Genomic DNA, 22262 nt, shown 5'->3' with positions numbered 1-22262 from the left:
TGAGGAGAAAAAATTCTTCTGACATGTTCCAGGGGCTTTCTGGAAAATATTAGAGTTAACTAAAGGTAAAAGCACTTTTTAAAATTTGATTTTGGAAAGTTGTCAAAAGAAAGTTTATTTGGCATTTGCTTAAATAGGATTATAGGTTGCTATGAAGAAATACTTATCTGTTTAACCAGAATGAAAATAAAAGATTTTAAAGGCAAATACAGAAGGTTACACAGTTATTAGCAAAGTTTAACATTTAGTCCTTTGATATTAGGATCTCATTTTCTTAAATACTCAGACAATTCATTGAGATTTTAAGCATGAGAAACTATTTTGATGAAACAATTAGAAAGCCTTTTGCAATCTTTCAACATTAAGAGCAGACTAACAGTTTAAGAAAACCTTGTCTTTTTAACTGAAAACAAAATTCTAATTTTGCTGTGTCCTTGATATCAAGACTCACTTGCTTTAATTTCACATAGCATGACCATATCAATTTTTCCACAAGCTGTCTACAACTTTCTCTTTATATTCAGTGTTCTCCCCCTTTAAATAAATAGCTGTACTTTAGAACAATTACCTTCTTTTACTCTCAACAAAACAAATTTCCATTCTTTATATTTTCTCTTATTAAAACACATCTTTAGCATACAGAAATATTTTCCTTATTATATTAAGTAGTTTTCATTAGAACTTAAAACCATTACTTTAACCTTCAGTGAACACTGAAAAAGAGGCCACTGTAAACTGTTACACTAGCATTCTTCAGAGTGATACATCTATGAATGTATATTATTTTTGGAAATGTGCTTTACAGCATAATTTCTCATTAGGCACAAAATATGTCTATATAACTTAGCAAACTTTAAGAATTTCGGTTACCACAAAAATTCTCAGGCTGTTTGCATATATATACACTGTTATACATTAATACAGTATTATTATTAAGATGTTTATTTGCTACACTTGTTTACTTATTTTTAGCAACTATGCTAGATTGCTTACAAAACTTTTACCAAACATTAGATAAAGTCAAGCTTTTCTTTAAGCATCTTCTTGAAATGCTTAACAGATAACATCAACTTAAATGACTTTAAGTAAACTTTGGCAGCTGGTAACTATAAGGACATGTCTGTTTCAGTTAAACAAATTAGCATTAATGCTTAATTTTTTTTATTTGTATTTTTTTAGTTCTGATTGCTGCTTTCTGTCTTGGGAATGTCTTGATTTATTTTTTTATTTTTTTAGAGGGCATCTCTCATATTTATTGGTCAAATGGTTGTTAACAATAAAATTCTGTATAGGGGGGTCAGTGCTCAGTGCACAATCATTAATCCATCTCAAGCCTAATTCTCGTCAGTCTCCAATCTTCTGAAGCATAATGAACAAGTTCTTACATGGTGAACGAATTCTTACATAGTGAATAAGTTCTTACATGGTGAACAGTACAAGGGCATTCATCACAGAAACTTTCAGTTTTGATCGTGCATTATGAATTATAAACAATCAGGTCGAATATGAATATTCGTTTGATTTTTATACTTGATTTATATGTGGATCCCACATTTCTCCCTTTATTATTATTATCATTTTTATTTTTAATAAAATGCTGAAGTGGTAGGTAGGTGCAAGATAAAGGTAGAAAACATAGTTTAGTGTTGTAAGAGAGCAATTGTAGATGATCAGGTGTGTGCCTGTAGACTATGTGTTAATCCAATGCTTAATATATTTTATTAGATTTTCTGGAAGTTTTAGAATGCCCAATTTTCACAAGCACTTGTTTTTAAATCAATTTTTATCAATACCGTCCGGAGGTAGGAAAATATTTTTCATTTATACACTTAGACACACAAACATACAAATTGAGACATAACGACTACAGTTAGCAACACTTTTCATATAAAAACATATACACAGACAGACAAACTGATACAAAGATTTGAGTTACTGATATTTAACTGCTTTCTTTCTTTTTAGCTTCTTGTCTGTGGCTTCCAGAAATGGAGGGTGGGAGGAGCATGTTTTGGTGAGGGAAGAGGGTGGTGAAGGCGGAAGGAGAGTGGGAGGGGGTGGTGCAGCCACCGGAAGAGGAGAGGAGCAGGACGACAGCATGGTTGAGAATGTAGAACTAAGATGGCAGCAGCATGAGGGAGGACAAAGAACTTAAACATGGTGGCGGAGAGGGGTGGGGGTAGCGAGCTGAAAGAGGTGGGAGACTAAGGTTTTCTGGCAGATCTGAAAAGGAAGAAGGACCAGGCAGAGTAAGAGGCTGACAATCCTTAACTGGAGATTGGGCCAGGAGAACCTGAGTCATTGAACATTTAACGTGAAGGTCTGGGTAGGATCACAAAGTGCAAAAAGCCTGCACATAGGGGATCTCACCCCACTCTCCGCTCCGGTGGCAATAATTAGTCAAGTCAGTGAGGAGGCCAAAATCGAAAGTTCCCTCAGGAGGCCAGCGAGATTGGTTGTCCAAGGGATACTGAGGCCTGGCCTCAGAGCAAAGAAAGACTAGCTTCCATTTGCGAACTTCCTGGGACAAACATAGAGCAGCCAAACTAGAAATGAGACACCGCAGCGGGGTCTGAGCCTCTGCTTTCGAGGGCTAGTTCCCCATGTCTGCGCTACTTCCCGACTAATCTTGCTGAGAGGAGCTCCCAGCGTCCCAAGTGCGCCAAGTCAGAGGAGACGGCCTGGGAGCCTGAGTAAGGGACATCTCTCATACTGCAGGGCCACGGGCGGGTATCCCGGATGTCCGCAGCGGATGGGCCAGATGCCCAAACCTGGACATAGGTACGATTTCGGATGGACCAGGTGAAACGGAGTTAGGAAGGGAGACAGACCGGGGGAAACTGAGGGACTCACCGGAAAATAGTCCATTCAGCAGAGAGCAGGCTGAGGTCCCGGGGTCGGGGAAGGAGTGGGCAGGGCCACTGATGCCAGTCAGGGCCCCGCGCTCATGCTCTTTCCCAGGTTTCGGCACCAAATGTAAGATAAATTCTAGCCAAAATAAGCAGGCAATGAGAGGCAACAAAGGGCCAGGCAGTTTATTTGAGCGCAATTCCCAGAGCTTAGATTTACAGCGGCACGAGGATTGGCCAGCCTAAGGCACATTTTTCAGGTTAGGAGAGGGCAGCAGCCGGGGACTTTGGCACATCATCAGTGTCTGACATGCTCACCCCTCCCTCCAGTGCCTCCAACCTTACAGTGACTTTATTTGTATTTATTTCTGAATATATTCTCCCACTCCAATTTATTACCATACCTTATTACTACTTTTATGTGTAGGAATTCCTTTCCTGGTGTGTGTGTGTGTGTGTGTGTATACATGAGTGAGATGAGTTGAAGATAGGGGCAGAATCTACTTCATAAGGAGTCTTGAGAACTACAGATAATATTATACCATTATAGCTTTTTAATGATAAATCATTGCCCAGAGTGGCAGACATAAAAGTAAAAAGTGTAATTCATTGTAACTCTGTGACCTATTTCTAGGTATAATAATACATCTGCTTGTTCAAAATATCTATTATAGGGATATAGTGTAACAACAATAGGTTATAGTGTGAATTCAGAAAATATCAGATAATGCTTTGGAATTGAGTTTAGTAGAGTAAATGGAAAGATCTTTGTTGTCTTTTATGAAAAATAGTGTTTTGGGTAGGATGCCTAATCTTAAAAAGTTTTACTTACTTTTTTTCATTGTAGGGAAGACTAATTACCACATTGTTTGAGACTATTTCAAATATTTAATAAATTTATCATTCTTACTAACCTAACTTTTGTTTTCTTTTAGCAAAACTGTACAATCTAGAGTGGACTGCATTTTGGTAAGTACAGTAACTAATCTTAAAGTTCTTTTGTAATAAGACTTTTTTAGCAGTACATAAAATGTTATTCTTGAATAAATATTTATTTTAAATATGACCCAATTTTAGCAAATAAAATTTGACATTTAATTACAGCCCTTAGAGGTAAACTGGCTATAAGGTATCTAGATACTTTTCCCATATCTTATCAATAATGAAATCACAATCTCAGGTAATTGCATGTTTTTGAAACTTACTGGCTTTTACTAAAGATCATTTAGTGGATCATTTAGTTCTAGTAACTCTATAAGAATATTTTTAAGGAAAAAATTGTAAGAATTTTGATGAGTTAGTTTTATTGTGATTAGCACATTTTTCATATTTGGGTTGCTGGATTTAGGAATTAAAGCCACATTAATCATTGAAATTTATGTTGAACTTAGAGAACTCTAAGAATTTGTTTAGATGAAAGCATTTTCAAATATTTCATGGGTTAGTTTTGTTGCTATATTTTTCAGTGTTTGGTTTTATTACCTTAAAGAATTAAAGCCACAGTACTAGTTTAAATTTAGGTTGTATTTGTAGTTCCTTAGGTCTTCTCTTAAACATGTGAGGGAAGCATGCAGCTACTGGGGCTGCTGAATAGTATTGACTTGCTTCAGTGAAATCTCTGTGATGGAATATTCCCCAGGCTCTAGAACAATCAGTGACTCGGCACTCATAGGGTCCCCAAAGTGTTACTGTAATTAGTCCTCTTTCTCTTCTTGTGACATCAGAACTTCTTATTCAGGTTTGGGTCTTCCTTATAACCTAACTTTTTTAATGGGGGAAGGGAGTGTCTATAGTGTCTAGTGCTGAAATAGTATTTGATATTTTACTAGCTTATGATAGTGTTATTAATGTTATTAGCTTATTAGCTTTGGGGTAGGTAAGTGAATAGTAGTAGTTCATATAAGAAGCAATTTGATCAGTTCTCCTCTGCTTTAATAATATAGTTAAGAAAGAGGACTTTGTGGGGAATGTTCTCCCCTTTTCCTTTCACTTTTTTTTTTTTTGCCTTACAGTAATACTCTGAAGTAGATAGTCTTGTTACCTCCTATTAATCTTATTACCTTTTACAAATGAAGAAACTGATACTTTTTTATTTCTTTCATAAAAGTAATTATCAAACACCTGTCTGCCAATGGTAGATATAAGTAATACCAAAAAGAAAGGACATTCTCCCTTGCCCTCATGAAATTGTCTGTTGTCAAAATATTGAAGAGTGCTGTTAAGACCTAAACCTCTCTCTCTCAACACTCGAGTCACACTGTACATCTATCACTCAGTAATTATTACATAATTACAATGTGCTAAACCCTGTCCTCAGCATCAGAATACAGTGGTGAATAAGACAGATACAGTTATCTGAGAGCATCTGCTTTCCTATTAGTACCTGAGATAATGTTAAAGGATTATTCAGTTTTTTCCTCTTCATTGAGAAAATGGAGGCATAAGACTGGTATAATTTATAAAACACATTTATAAAATACTAAATAAGAACAGAATTTTTTAATCTTTCAAGAGTTCAGACATGTTTGTATTTTAGTGTAAGACTTAAAGTTATGTATATTTGCTGAAAAGATCTGTCTTTATGAATGGTATAATTTATTGGCTGAGGTAGATGTTAAGTGAATGTAAGTGTTATAACTTCAAATAATCATAAAATACTATTACAAAATTTTTATAAGACAAAAGGAGGCAAGTAATGGTGGGTAGGCTAACCTTAGATTGGGTGATCAGGAAGAGCCTCTTTGAGGAAATGACATTTGACCTGAATAAGAAGAAGCTAGCTTTATGTAATGAACTACTTGTGACACATACTAGGCAAAGGAACAGTAAGTACAAAAATTCTGAAGCAGAAATGAGTTTGGGATATTTAAAGAATACAAAGAATCCCATCTGTTGGAACTTATGGAGGGAGGAGAAGATGATAGAAAAATTCCCGTAGGGAGCAGTTTATGTAGGGTATTTTTAGCCATGACAAATAGGGTATTCATGGAAAGTCAGTTAAAAGCATTTTAAGTAGGAGAATAATATGATCTAGTTTTTAAAAAAATATACTCTCACTGTTGGAAAATGGGCTTGTGGGGGACAACAGAAGAGGTAGAAAAACCAGGGTATTGCAGAAGTCCAAATAATACTTAAAGGCTCTAGGTCACATGATGGCGGTGGAAGATGGAAAAACAGATGGAGTCAAGGCTTATTTTGAATATAAAGCCAGTAGCCTTGCTTGCTGATGTATTGAATACAGAGGGAAAAATAATTCCTTTTGGAATTGTACCAAGGATAATTCCATTAGTTCTAATGGATTTCCTTTAGTATCTCTTGTAAGATAAGTTTCTTTATAATAATTTCTCTTGGTCTATTTATCTGTGAATGTCTTTATTTTGCCTTCAGTTTTGAAGGATAGTTTTGCTGGATATAGAATTCTTGGTTAACAGAATTTTTCCCCCTTTCATTGCTTTCAGTATGTCATTCCACTGCCTTTGGCATTCATTTTTTCTGACTAGTAGTCAGTCGTTGTTTTCTTATGCATCATGAGTTGTTTTTCTCTTGATGGTAACCATAATTCATTCATAATGGGTTCACTTGCTTGTTTACTTACCCACTTTTATTTTCAACAGTTTGACTATTATCTATGTGGGCATGGATCATTTTATGTTTATCCTACTTGAGGTTTGCTGAGTACACATCTGTAGCTTAGTCTGATTTGGGAAGTTTTCAGCCATTGCTTCAAATACTTTTTCTGTCCTTTAGATTTCCCACTCCTAAAGCTCCCATTATTCATGTGTTGATTAATGTTATCCCTCTTGTCTCTGAGACTTTGTTCATTTTTCTGATTGTCTTTCTCTGTGTTCTAGTTCTCTCTTTATTAAGATTCCCTATTATTTGATTCACTGTCATCTTGTATTCCTTGAAGATTTAAATACAGGCAGCCTCATCCTGACAGCACTACTGTCCAAACTATATGGGATAGATAATGAGAGCAGCCCCAGGCAAGAATGGCACAGACTCCTTAAAGTTAAGTAATTTTGAATGACCAACACTTTTTAATAAGTTGTTTGCCTTTATTGTCAGTTTCCAAAGCCCTAAAAATTTTCTTTTTTACCATATTCCATCATTTTATAGTTATTTTGAGGATTTGCTGGCCTATTCACTTCACCTTTCTAGATATCAACCTTTATCATATGTTTTCTTCTACAAGTTGTAGAGTTTTAGCTCTTTTATCAGGGCTGTGAACCATTTTTTATTGAAATGTATTTGGTTTAAGCTGAACTGCAGTGTTTATTACCATATGGAATGATGTCCAGTTGTTCCAGCACCATTTTTTGAAAAGTCAGCCTTTCTGTAATCACCTCCTGTATCAAAAAGCATTATGTGTTGGTCTTTTTCTAGACTTTTTTCATCAGTTGCTAGCTCTGTGACATCACCACACTGTCTTGTTTATGGTAGCTTTATAGAGAGTCTTGACATCAGGAAATGTAATAGTCTAAATTGATTTTGACATTTCCATACAATGGAATTAAGATCAATTTGGGGATAGTTGATATTTTAATGACAAGTCTCCTAATCCATGAGTATGGTATAGCTCCATATTAGTTGGTTCTTCTTTAATTTCTCTTAGCAGTGTTTTCTAATTTTCTGTGTATAGGGTTTGTATATATTTGCTTATATTCCTAAATATTTTAAGATTTTGGATGCTATCATGAATGACATTTTTAAATGTTTGTTACCAGTGTTTTATTACTACTACTTATATTGATCTTGTATTATGCAAAATTACTAAATTCTTATTAGACCTAGTAGCTTATATATGAAGTCTTTGGATTTTCTATCTACTTGAATTGTCCATGAATAAATACATGTTTACTTCTGTTTCAACCTAAATGTCTCTTTTTCTCACCTTATTATGTAGCTAGGACCTCCAGGACAATGTTGAATAGAATGGTGAGCTTGGAGTCCCTTTTTCCTTGTTGCTAATCTTAGTAGAAAACCATTCATGCATTCACCTTATTATGTGATGTTAGCATTAGGTTTTTCACTGATGCTCTTTTCAAGCAGAGCATGTCCCTTCTATCCTATTTTGTAAGAGGTTTTTATCATAAGTACATATTTGTATTTCTGCACTTAGTGATTACATGGTACTTGTCCTTTATTAATATGGTGAATTACACTGATTGATTTTCCAAAGTAAACCATCTTTGAATTCCTTTGATAAACTACATATGATGCATTATACTTCCATATGTTGCATTGTACTTTTATATATTGCTGCATTGAATTTTCTATTTTGTTAAAGACTAACATTTGTGTTAATTGGGGCTTTTGATATGCTATTTTCTTGTGATACCTTTTTCTGTTTTTGATATCTGTAATGTTGACTTCCTATAATGAGTTTGGAAGTGTTCTTTCCTTCTCTATTTCCTGAAAGGATTTATTTAAAATTAATATTATTTCTGTTTTAAATGTTTGATAGATTTCACTACTGAAACTATCTGTGGAAGAGGTTTTAGATACAAAATCAGTTTATTTCAGTATTATGAAGTTATTAAATTCAAGAACAGTCAAGAACAGTTCCATCACACAGATTCCTTGTTCTACCACTTCATAGCAACTTACCAGTCACCCCCTTCCTCCCATGTCCCTGATCCCTCATAACCACTTACCTGTTTTCATCTCTGTAATTGTCATTTCAAGAATAGTATATAAATGGAATCACACATTACGTAATAACCTTTTGAGATTGAGCTTTTTTCACTCAACAGAATTCTCTGGGGATTCATCCAAGTTGTCATGTGCATCAATATTCATGTTCCCTTTTATTGCTGACAAGTATTCCATGGTATAGATGTAACAATTTTTTTTACCACTCTTTAAACATTTATTTAATAAACTGTTTATAGACATTTGGGCTGTTTCCAGCTTTTGGCCATTACGAATAAAGCTGTTATGAACATTCATGTACAGGTTTTGCTGTGGATGTAAAGATCCTGTCAGATTTTGCTTCATGTATTGAATCTGTTATTAGGAACATACATATTTAGGATTGTTATGTCTTCTTCATGAATTGATTATTTTATTATCCTAATGTTTCCATTTTTATCTCACATAATACTCCTTGCTATAAACTCTGCTCTGTCTGAAATTACCATAACCCCTCAATATTTCTTATAATTATTTAGTGTTTGTTTGCATAATACATCATTTTTTCATCATTTTAATCAGTCTGAGTCTTCATAGTTAAACTGGTTTTTGTTGTTTTGTTGTTGTCATCACATACTTCTGTCTTTTTTATCCAGAGTGACAAATTTTTTCTTGTGTTTACCTGTATGGTTGAATGTATATATATCATTTTGCTATTTATCTTCTTGTAATATACATCTACTATTGATTAATTCTCCCAGTTTTAGTTTATCTGAAAAAGAGCTTTCATCTCCCTTCATTTACATATTTCACTGAAGTATAGAATAGACTGTTTTTCAGCATTTTAGCAATGTTGATCCATTTTCTTCTAGCTTGCATGGTATCTATTGAAAAGTTTATAGACATTCTTGATCTTGTTTTGCTGTATGTAATGAATTTTCTTTTTTCCTGGGTACTTTTAAGGTTATTAGTGGTTGTCAGCAATATTATTAAAATAGCCTTAGTATGGTACTGCTTTTGTCCTGCTTGTGGTTCATCGAACTTCCTCAAACCTGAGGGTCTATATTTTTTCATTAATTTTCAGAAATTTCCAGCCATTCAAATACTCTTTTTTGCCCCTCCATCCTGGACTCAAACTATGTCTGTGTTATATGCCATGTTTTCCTACAGGTCACTAAGGCTATGATTGGTTGTTTTTTTCTCTTTTGCTTCATTTTGGATAGTTTATATTTCTTTTATTATCACAATTCCCTGATCTTTTCCACAAAGCTGTCTCATCTGCTATAAATCTCATCCAGTGAATTATTCATTTTATATCTCGTGTATTTTTCAATTCTAGAAATTCCCCTTGGTTCTTTTTTTAAATCCATTTATTTCCTCATTAAGTCCTTGAGCATGTTTATAATACCTGTATTAAAGTCCTTGTTTGCTAATTAAATTTGTTTTTATTTACTTATCTTTTTGTTGCAATTATGGGTCATACAATTTTTCTGCTTCTTGGTATATCTAGTAGTTTTTAATTTACTAGTTACTTTGTCTGCATTCTGTTCTCTTCCTTTAAAGTGTATTGAACTTTTGTTTGGACAGCCGTGGATTACTTGTATATTCATTTGATCCTTTTGAAACTGTTTAAGCTTTGTTGGGGCAAGTCTAAAATGGCATTTACTGTAGAGTTAGCTTTTATACTGAAATAGTACCCCTCTCGTGTCTGTACTGCAGTCCTTGGGTGTTCATTGAGATCTCTCAATTTTGTCCGATTAGAACTTGAACATGTCACAGCCAGTTATACTTCCCTAGCAGTTCATTGCTCAGCCTAATGGGGATTTTTTTTCTCTACCCTTACACAACTTAATATTCAGCAATATATTACAAATCTACAAGGGATTTGTATCAGTTTTGAAGATATTTCTTCATCTTCCTTCCATTTGAACTGTGCCTTCTAAAACACTAATCACGACCTGTGTAGCTCATCAATACTACTGTTTTCTGTTTAAGTTCCCCCTCCCTGTCCCTCAGTTCAAAAGTTGTCTTCAAATGGAATCATCATACTTGTTTCTTTAAGCTTTAGCAGTTCTGTGCTCTGTGTTTTCCAGTTTCTAAAAACAGATGTTGCATCTATTTTGTTTAGTTTTTTAGTTGGAGAAGCTGGGAGAATTGCTTCGATATCAAGTCTCCAATGTGGCCACATGTTGAAGTCCATTAATAGCTATTTTAAGGATTCAGTATAATGTATAGGACCCTTCAACCCTCTTCATCTCCTAGTGAGTTTTTTTCCACCCTTCTCCACCAAAACTGTTTTAGACTTCTTTAAGCTCCTAAACCCACCTCTTCTTTCACTTTCAGCAGATGATCTGCTCTTCTCTGAGAAAATAGGACGGTACAGTGTGGATATTCATAAAACTAACACCACTTCTTATCCCTAACTCAATAGTTGCCCACTTCTATATCTGTTCTTGTCTTCTCTTTTCTTCCAACAGTATAAATATTTTTCTATCTGACTGAAAGTTGGTCTCTCTCTAAGCTCTGGATCCTGTCTTCCCATCTCAAAATTTACTTCATTTCTTTTCTCTTGTTCTTTTATTTTCTCCATTTCTACTGGCTTTTCCCATTTCTACTGACTTAAATGCTTAATTTTTCCCCATGTGTAAAAAAAAAAAATCCTGAAACCCACAGTCCTTCTCTAGCTACCACCCTGTTTTCCTTCCTTCTTTCTTTTGAAAGGAGAAAGTCAGAGTTCAAAGTTGGTTGAACTCAGTCCCACACCTCACCTTGCATTCAGTCTTTAGCCCCAGGAACAAGTCTTCTCCTTAATAACCTCTCCTCTGAAACTTATGTTATCAAGACACCATGGCCATTTATTGCTAATGTAATAGACAGTCTCAGTCTCTAACTTGCCAACTGTTTTTCAGTTGACCCTATTGACCATCATCTCTTTATCCCCCTCGTTTAGTACATTCTTACTTTACTTCCTTCAGTGCCATACTATCCTGGTTTTCCCATTACATCTTAGGCTATGTCTTCCCAGTTTCCTTCTAGGATCTCTGTCTTTCCTACTCGAAGTCTTCTACACTCTGTATCTGCCTATGGTGATTTCATCTACTTTGATCATTTCAGTTAATCTCAGTATAGTGATGACTTCTAATTATACATCCCCAATTTAAGCTCCAGACCCATATATCCAGCTATTTATTAATTGACCAGTTTTTACCAAGATGTCCCAGAGGTACTTGACACTCAGCTTTTCCAGAACCAGACTCATTGTATCATACCCTAAATTCTGAACCTATCTGTATTAGTTTCCTATTGCTGCTATAGCAAATTACCATCAATTTTGTGGTTTAAACAACACGTATTTATTATATTACAGCTCTGTGTCAACAGTTTGACACAGGTCTCACTAGAATAAAGTCACGGTTATAAGTAGTCCTATGTTCCCTTAGGGCGCTCTAGGGAAGAATCTTTTTCCATGCCTTTTCTGGCTTTTAGTGGTTGCATCTTCAAAGCCAGCAGTGGCTGCTCAAGTCTTTCTTAGACTGAATCACTCTGACACGTTTTTTGTAGTCAAATCTCCCTCAGCCTCTCTCTTATCAGGACACTTGTGATTACATTTGGCCTACTGAATAATCCAGTATAATCTCCTCATCTCAAAGTCCTTGATTTAATCACATCTGCAAAATCCTTTTTGCCATGTAAGGTAAGAGATTCACAGGTTCCAGGGATTAGAGCATTAGGACATGAACATCTTGGATGGCAATTATTCTTTCTACCATACTATCTTAGTGAATATACTCACACACCTAACCTAAAAATCTGATAGTCATTCTTGACTTCATCTTCTTCCTCATCCTGCCTCACATCTAGTTTATCACCATGTCATCTCAATTCTTTCTCCTTAAGTGCCCCATTTTTGTCCATCCTTACTGCTACTGCATTAATCCAGATTATTGGAAATACTGCAACTGTTTTCCTGCTTCTAGACTCTCTACTTCCATCCCATTCTCCACAGCTCCATTGCAATCATCTTTAAATGGGAATCTGTTTATTTTAGACAATCTTGAAATCCTTCACTGACTTCCCACTATTCTGTCTTAAGGTATTGAAGATCCTTTATACTCAGGCCTTACTTTTCTTGTTTAATTAAGTTAATATTTCTCCACCCTCACCACAGGCTATCAGCAAGCTAGTTGTGAACAGTTGTGAAGCAAGAGAAGAGAACATATAGTCTAGCAGAGCATTGTTCATTATTATATAATGGTAGAAATGTTCTGTATACATATTATTCAATATGTCATTAGCCACATGTATATATTAAGCACTTGAAATGTGGCTAATGTAACTGAGGAACTGAACTTTTAATTTTATTTAATTTTAATTAACTTCAAGTGAAATAGCCACAAGTAGCTAGTGGCAACCATTCCAGATAGTGCAGATCTAGAACAGTGGTTCCCAACCAGAGGCAATTTTGTCCTCCAGGGAACATTTCACAATATCTGGAGACAATTTTGGTTTTCACATTCAGGGTGTGTGCTCAGCAACGAGTAGGTAGAGGACAAGAGTGCTGTTTAAACCTCCTATAAAGCATAGTACATCATAACACACCTATCAGCCCAAAATTGTCAATAATGTTGAAGTTGAGAAACTCTAGGTAAAAACTACCCCCTTTTTTTTTTTGGCTATACCTACTTGTAGTTTAAGATTGATTTTAGATATCACCTCCTCTGGAAAGCTGTTGTGATTTCTCAAGTCTGAGTTTGATATATCTTCTGTATGATAATATTCTGTGTTTGGTTTTTTGGTATTATGTAGTCACTTCTATGGTAATTATAATTGGCATCTTTTATTCTTAGCTTCTTAAGTATAGGAACATATTCATTGGAATATGCCCAGAGGCACATGAGGATGATCAATATTTATTTGTTAAATGTATGAATGAGTATAAACTGATGAATTGATTATTGAACATTTTGCAAGTTAAAATATGAGGAAGTGTTGCCACCTTCAGTTGAGGCCTTTTAGAGACCTACACTTGCTAAAATATTTGAGTTTATTATTTGGAATTACTTCACAGTTTGCCAGTAAGAACAGAAACATGTCTCATTCCTTTAGAAAGAAAGAACATTTTTTCTTTTTCTGACATTCTCCCGTTTTCTCCTGTTCTACTCAGCTTACATGAGCCCCTTCCTTCCATACTCTCCTGTTGAGATAATGATTCTGAACCAGCCATGTTTTTATCCACAGAGCACAAATAGGGAAAACTGTAACTTTATTGCATCATTGCAGGAAGGATTTAAGTAAGTGAAATGGGACTAACAGGGCAGAAACCAAGGGAAACTGATAAGCAGTATAGCAGAATGGCTCAGAGCTGAGGTTATAGAATGAAACAGGCCTGAATTTGAATCCTTGCCCCTTACTGTTGTTGTTGCCATTACTGTCTTTTTTGGACAATTTTAACCCAGTTTAGTTGTGTAAAAAAGGAAATAATAATAGTACCTAATCCATTGGGTTGCTGTTAATATTTAATGAGGTAATTAGTATAAATATAGTGCCTGACACATAGCGCACATGGCAGCTTCACTCAAAGGTGTTAATGTGTGCAAATTGATAATGTGGGTCTAGTTGACTCAATTGCCATAAATCTTTGTTTCTAGAAGTCTAAACATTAGTCAAGGATCACATTTTATGTTCATTATCACAGAATTTACCACTTAAGAGTGAATGTTCTCCATATGGAACTATTGAGGGGAGAGTATTGAATCCCCAAAACAGAGGAAGTAGAAGATGGAGAGGGTGGGGAATGACTTGACTAAAGCCATCTGAGAAGCCAGCAGGTACATACTGTACAACAGATGCTGGGATCAACACTCCTACTCCTTTCCCCTCCAGGCCTTTGTGGATGCTGTTTCCTCTGCCAGCTGTAACTGTGCCTTTTCCGTATTTCTTTACTTGGATAATCCCCTACTCCTTCTGGATGCAGCTAAAAAACTTTTCCAAAAAGCTTCATTTATATATGAGGAATGCTTCTGGCTGCAGATAACAGAAATCCAACTTTTGGTGACTTCATTAAGAATTTGTGTCATCTAACAAAAAGTCCAAAGTTAGACATTTATGAGTGGTTCAATAACTCAGCCCTAGGCTCTTCCTTTCTTTGCTGTGTCATCTTTTTTGTCACATCATTGGTGCCTGCTGCACTTCTGTGCCTTTTGTCTAAATGGTAAGGCAGGAGGAAGGGAGGAACAGCCAAAGGGCTTTCTTCTAGGGAAGCTCTTTCTTGCTTTTCAGGACACCTACTTCTACTCCCAGAAACATACTTCAACTTCCAAAGTAATGACACTTGGGAACCCTAGCAAGGGAAGGCACTTAGGTTTTCCTAGCAAGACAAACTAGGGCATAGAGTTTTTTTGTTTTCTAGCCTCTAATCCAGAGGAAGAGAAAGAAGAAGGTGATTAGCAGTATATGTATAGGTTTAACCTACCTGCCATGTCTTCTCACTTAAGGACCCCAGCTTTTATGCACCCTGTAAAAATTTCCATACTCCTCTTAAAGCAGTTACTGTATAGTATGCTAATGACTGGATTAATTGTTTGCATCTCCAAAAATAAGCTTTTGAAATTAAGGACTGTGTCTTAACAGTCTTTGTATCCCCAGTGCTTACTTAGCACAGTGTCTAGTATGTGGAATATACTTAGTAAATATTTGCTGATTTTTCATAAACAATAATTACCAAAAAGGATATATAATATGTGCATAATATACCTTAAATAGAGTTTCTTTGTTGTTATTGTTAGTATTTATTGAGTATTAATTACCATGTGTCAGACAAGTGCTTTACATGTTTTACCATTCAGTTCTTAAAATTTGCCTATGAGGTTAATCTATTATAGTCCTTATACAGATTAGGACAGGTTAAGTAATTTACCCAGGTTATAGAATTTTCTAATTCGTAGAATTAGGCTTTTAATCCACATAGTCTGACTCCAGAGCCCAGGCTTTTTAAAACTATGATATACTATCAGTTTTTTTAAGTATGTGAAATATGAGTTTATATGTACATTTTTGAAATTCTGTTTCTTATAATCAAGAAAGTGTTTCTGAAAGTAATTTTCCAACTTGAAAATAAATTAGCAATGAAAAAATTAAAAGCGGGCCTTATTCTCACTGAATTTTAGTAATAATTCTAAATACAATGTTAAGTATTTAGTATGCTTCAATCCCTTTTCCTTCATAAAATGTCACATGAAACTGATGTTGTAGGGCACACTATTTGGGAAATGATTGGCAGAATCTTCAGAGCAAGCTTCTTGAATAGAGAAATAATTTCCCACATGTTACCATTCAGAACTCTTCATGTTCAGTAAGATAATAAGACCAGCTTTTAATTTTTTCATTTCAGATTAATTTTCAGTAAATTTACTTTTTTATTGAAAATTACTTTCAAATATTTTCAAAGACACTTTCTTGATTATAAGAAACAGAATTTCAAAAAATGTACATATAGGGGAGAGGAACCAAGATGGCTGTGTGAGTAGTTCAGCGGAAATCTCCTCCCCAAAACATATATATTTTTGAAAATACAACAAATACAACTATTCCAAAAACAGAGACCAGTGGATACAGTACAACAGCCAGGCTACATCTATATCTGCGAGAGCTCAGCATCACACAAAGGGGGTAAGATGCAAGCTGGGGTCTGGTGGGACCCAAGCGCCCTCTCCACCCCAGCTCCCCAGCAGGAGGAAAGGAGTTGGAGCGGGGAGGGAGTGAAAGCCCAGGACTGCTAAACAACCAGCTCTAGAAATCCGCATTGGGAGCGCAGACACACAGTGCATGGTGTGCTGGATATTAGAGAAACAGAAGGGCAAAGTCTGCGAGTGAATCCCTACAACCGCCTCCCCTGGGACAAAAGAAAAGTGAGTGTTTTTTGAAAGTCTTAAAGGGACAGGGACCTCACAGCTGGACGGAATCATCCCGGCACACTCAGCCCAGCACCTGGGAATCCAAGGAAACTCCAGGTGACCTAACTAACCCCCTAGGCAGCAGAGCACCTCTGAAGCCCCTCACAGCGATAAGTAGCTGGCGCAGACCCCGACACAACGGCCCAGTAGTGTGCAAGCCGGTGGTGGGCGAGCGAGCGGCCCGGTAACGGCCTGTGCGAGCCGGTGGAGGTGGCCAAGTGAGCAACCCGCGAAACCTGGCGGCAGTGGCAGCAGACGAGTGAGGGGACTGGGAGCGGATCACACTAGCTGGTGGCGGCAGTGGCCGAGCACCCCAGCAGCCACCCAGAATCTCCTCCCAATACATAGCCTCCTTGGCCAAACCCACAGGCCACTGCCAGCGCACAGCTGCACGGTGGGGGCGCTGCTCTCGCAGGAGAGCACACCCGGTGCGCCAGCCACTCCTCGCAAGGCTCTGTACGATCCTGATGGCGACCCCGCCCACAGCAGCTTAGGGGATTAACCCAGAAGCTGCTCCAGGAGTGTGAGTAACCGACACAGGCAGCAGAGAAGGGCAAGGTGACCAGCAAACAGGAAAGGACTTTGTTCTCCCCGCTGACACACATGCTACCAGCCTACAGCTACCTCTATTGCCATGAAAAGGCAGAAGAATTTGGTCCAGTTCAAAATTACCCAGACAACCCCTGAGAGAGGGCCTGAGAAGATAGATTTAACCAATCTCCCTGAAAAAGAACTCAAAATGAAGCTCAAAACCATGCCGATGGTTCTGCAAGAAATATGCAAAAGTTAAAAGATAAAGTTGGGAGGGAGAATACAAAAACAAAACAGTCTCTGGAAGGACTTAAGAGCAGAATGGATGAGGTGCAAGAGGCCTTTAATGGAATAGAAATCAGAGAACAGGAGCTGAGGCAGAGAGAGATTAAAGAATCTCCAGTAATGAAAGAACATTAAGAGAACTGTGGGACCAATCCAAATGGAACAATATTCCCATTATAGGGGTACCAGAAGAAGAAGAAAAAAAAGGGATGAAAGTGTCTTTGAAGAAATAATTGCTGTAAACTTCCCCAAACTGGGGGAGAAAATAGTCTCTCAGACCGTGGAGGCCCACAGAACTCCCAACACAAGGAACCCAAGGAGGACAATACTAAGACATATAATAATTAAAATGGCAAAGATCAAAGACAAGGACAGAGTATTAAAGGTAGCCAGAGAGAGAAAAAAGGTCACCTACAAAGGAAAACCCATTAGGCGATCATCAGAGTTCTCATCAGAAACCTTACAGGCCAGTAGAGAATGGCATGATATATTTAATGCAATGGAACAGAAGGGCCTTGAACCAAGGATACTGTATCCAGCACGATTATCATTTAAATATGAAGGAGGGATTAAACAATTCCCAGACAAGCAAAAGTTGAGGGAATTTGCCTCCCACAAACCACCTCTACAGGGTATTTCCAAGAGACTGCTCTAGATGGAAGCACTCCTAAGGCGAAATAGATGTCACCAGATAAAATAAAATCACAGCAAAGAAACCAGACCAAACAAATACTAAACTAAAGGCAAAAAATAAAATCAACTACTCACAAAAGCAGTCAAAGGAAACACAAAAGAACAGAGAATAAAACACCTAACATATAAACAATGGAGGAAGAGGAATAAGAAGGGAGACAAAGAATCATCAGACTGTGCTTCTAATAGCTTAATAAGCGAGTTAAGTTAGACAGTTAGTAAAGAAGCTACCCTTGAACTTTTGGTAACCACAAATGTAAAGCCTGCAATGGCAATAAGTACATATCTTTCAATAATCACCCTAAATGTAAATGGACTGAATGCACCAATCAAAACACACAGAGTAACAGAATGTATAAAAAAGCAAGACCCATCTATATGCTGCTTACAAGAGACTCACCTCAAATCCAAAGACATACAGACACTAAAAGTCAAGGAGTGTAAAAAGATATTTCATGCAAACAATAGGGAGAAAAAAGCAGGTGTAGCAGTACTGGTATCAGACAAAATAGACTTCAAAGCAAAGAAAGTAACAAGAGATAAAGGACATTACATAATGTTAAGGGATAAGCCCAACAAGAGGATATAACCATTACAAATATATATGGACCCAGTAAAGGAGCACCTACATATGTGAAACAAATACTAACAGAATTAAAGAGGGAAATAGAAAGCAATGCATTCATTTTGGGAGACTTCAACACACCACTCACTCCAAAGGACAGATCCACCAGACAGAAAATAAGTAAGGACACAGGCACTGCACAACACACTAGAACAGATGGACTCAACAGACAACTACAGAACTCTACACCCAAAAGCAGCAGGATACACATTCTTCTCAAGTGCACATGGAACCTATTCCAGAATAGACCACATACTAGGCCACAAAAAGAACCTTGGTAAATTAAAAGATTGAAATTCTACCAACAAACTTCTCAGACCAAAAAGGTATAAAACTAGAAATAAATTGTACAAAGAAAACAAAAGGGCTCCAAACATATGGAGGCTTAACAACATGCTCCTAAATAATCAATGGATCAATGACCAAATTAAAACAGAGATCAAGGAATATATGGAGACAAATGACAAGGACAGCATAAAGCCCCGACTTCTGTGGGATGCAGCGAAGGCAGTTCTAAGAGGAAAGTATATAGCAATCCAGGCCTGTTTAAAGAAGGAAGAACATTCCCAAATGAATAGTCTAAAGTCACAATTATTGAAACTGGAAAAAGAAGAACAAGTGAGGCCCAAAGTTAGCAGATGGAGGGCCATGATAAAGATCAGAAAAGAAATGAATAAAATTGAGAACAATAAAACAATAGGAAAAAAATCAATGAAACCAAGAGCTGGTTCTTTGAAAAAATAAAGAAAATAGATAAGCCCCTAGCCAGATTTATTGAGAGGAAAAGAGAATCTACACACATCAACAGAAAGAGAAATGAGAACGGAAAAATCATGACAGAACCCACAGAAATACAAAAAATTATTAGAGAATAGTACAAAAATCTATATGCTAACAAGCTGGAAAACCTAGAAGAAATGGACAACTTCCTGAAAAATACAACCTTCCAAGACTGACCAACGAAGAAACATAAAACCTAACCAACCAATTACCAGCAATAAAATTGAATCGGTAATCAAAAAACCACCCAAGAACAAAATCCCAGGGTCAGATGGATTCACTGCTGAATTTTATCAGACATAGAGAGAAGACATAATACCCATTCTCCTTAAAGTTTTCCACAAAATAGAAGAGGAGGGAATACTCCCAAAGTCATTCATTGAAACCAGCATCACTCTAATATGAAAACCAGGCAAAGATCCCACCATAAAAGAAAATTACAGACCAATATCCATGATGAACATAGATGCAAAAATACTCAACAAAATGTTAGCAAACCGAATTCAAAAATACATCAAGAGGCTCATGCACCATGATCAAGTGGGATTCATCTCAGGGCTGCAAGGATGGTACAACATTTGAAAACCCATCGACATCATCCACCACATCAACAAAAGAAGGACAGAAACCACATGATAATTTCCATAGACGTTGAAAAAGCATTTGACAAAATTCAATATCCATTCATGATAAAAACTCTCAACAAAATGAGTATAGAGGGCAAGTACCTCAACATAATAAAGGCCGTAAATGACTAACCCACAGCCAACATCGTACTTAATAGCAAGAAGCTGAAAGCTTTTCCTCTGATATTGGGAATGAGACAGGGAGGCCCACTCTCCCCACTATTACACAATATAGTACTGGAGGTCCTAGCCATGGCAATCAGACAAAACAAAGAAGTACGAGGCATCCAGATTGCTAAAGAGGAAGTCGAACTGTCACTATTTGCAGATGACATGATATTGTACATAAAAAATCCTGAAGACTCCATTCCAAAACTACTAGAACTAATAAGTGAGTTCAGCAAAGTTGCAGGATACAAAATTAACACACAGAAATCTGTAGCTTTCCTATACACTAGCAATGAACTAATAGAAAGCGAAATCAGGAAAACAATTCCATTCACAATTGCATCAAAAGAATAAAATACCTAGGAATAAACATAACCAAGGAAGTGAAAGACATATACCCTGAAAACTACAAGACACTCTTAAGAGAAATTAAAGAGGACAATAACAAATGGAAACTCATTCCATGCTCTTAGTTACGAAGAATTAATATTGTCAAAATGGCCATCTTGCCTAAAGCAATCTACAGATTCAATGCAATGCCTATCAAAATACCAACAACATTCTTCAATGAACTGGAACAAATAGTTCAAAAATTCATATGGAACCACAAAAGACCCTGAATAAGCAAAGCAATCCTGAGAAGGAAGAATAAAGCTGGGGGCATCTTACTTCCCAACTTCAAGCTCTACTACAAAGCCACAGTAATCAAGACAATTTGGTACTGGCAGTAGAACAGAGCCACAGACCAGTGTAACAGAATAGAGAGTCCAAATATTAACCCAAACATATATGGTCAATTAATATATGATAAAGGAGCCATGGACATACAATGGGGAAACGACAGCCTCTTCAACAGCTGGTGTTGGCAAAACTGAACAGCTACATGTAAGGGAATGAAACTGGATCATTGTCTAACCCCGTACCTAAAAGTAAATTCAAAATGGGTCAAAGACCTGAATGTAAGTCATGAAACCATAAAACTCTTGGAAAAAAACATAGGCAAAAATCTCTTCGACATAAAAATGAGCAACTTATTCATGAACATATCTCCCCGGGCAAGGGAAACAAAAACAAACATGAACAAGTGAGACTACATCAAGCTAAAAAGCTTCTGTACAGCAAAGGACACCATCAATAGAAGAGAAAGGTATTCTATAATATGGGAGAATATATTCATAAATGACAGAACCAATAAACGATTGACATCCAAAATATATAAAGAGCTCACGCACCTCAACAAACAAAAAGCAAATAATCCAATTAAAAAATGGGCAGAGGAGGTGAACAGACATCTCTCCAAAGAAGAAATTCAGATGGCCAACAGACACATGAAAAGATGCTCCACATCACTAGTCATCAGGGAAATGCAAATTAAAACCGCAGTGAGATATCACCTCACACCAGTAAGGATCGCCATCATTGAAAAGACAAACAACAACAAATGTTGGCGAGGTTCTGGAGAAAGGGGAACCCTCCTACGCTGCTGATGGGAATGTAAATTAGTTCAACCATTGTGGAAAGCAGTATGGAGGTTCCTCAAAAAGCTCAAAATAGAAATACCATTTGGCCCAGGAATTCCACTCCTAGGAATTTACCCTAAGAGTGCAGCAGCCCACTTTGAAAAAGACAGATGCACCCCTATGTTTATCACAGCACTATTTACAATAGCCAAGAATGGAAGCAACCTAAGTGTCCATAAATAGGTGAATGGATAAAGAAGATGTGGTACACATACACAATGGAATATTATTCAGCCATAAGAAGAGAACAAATCCTACCATTTGCAACAAAATGGATGGAGCTAGAGGGTATTATGCTCAGTGAAATAAGCCAGGTGGAGACAAGTACCAAATGATTTCACTCATCTGTGGAGTATAAGAACAAAGCAAAAACTGAAGGAACAAAACAGCAGCAGACTCACAGAACCCAAGAAGGACTAAGTTACCGAAGGGAAAAGGACTGGGGCGGGTTGCAGGGAAGGGAGGGATAAGGGGATTAAGGGGCATTATGATTATTAGCACACATAATGTGGGGGGCACAGGGTAGGACAGATAAGACAAGTAGTGACTCTAGCATCTTACTATGCTGATGGACAGTGACTGTAATGGAGTATGTGGTG

General features: G+C 36.8%; 1 protein-coding gene across 2 annotated transcripts in view; it reads left to right on the top strand.

Moving 5' to 3' along the window:
* The window catches only part of RFX7 (regulatory factor X7), a 199651-nt gene that overhangs the window by 80413 nt on the left and 96976 nt on the right, over positions 1-22262 (top strand). For both annotated transcript variants that reach the window (XM_073211888.1, XM_073211889.1), the window contains exon 3: positions 3785-3818. In XM_073211888.1, coding sequence (XP_073067989.1) covers positions 3785-3818 — 34 coding nt within the window. The remainder of the gene's footprint in view (positions 1-3784; positions 3819-22262) is intronic.

The sequence above is a fragment of the Manis javanica genome, chromosome 8, assembly GCF_040802235.1.
Source record: "Manis javanica isolate MJ-LG chromosome 8, MJ_LKY, whole genome shotgun sequence".
Classification (NCBI taxonomy): domain Eukaryota; kingdom Metazoa; phylum Chordata; class Mammalia; order Pholidota; family Manidae; genus Manis; species Manis javanica.
This window is presented reverse-complemented; position numbering and strand designations above follow the sequence as displayed.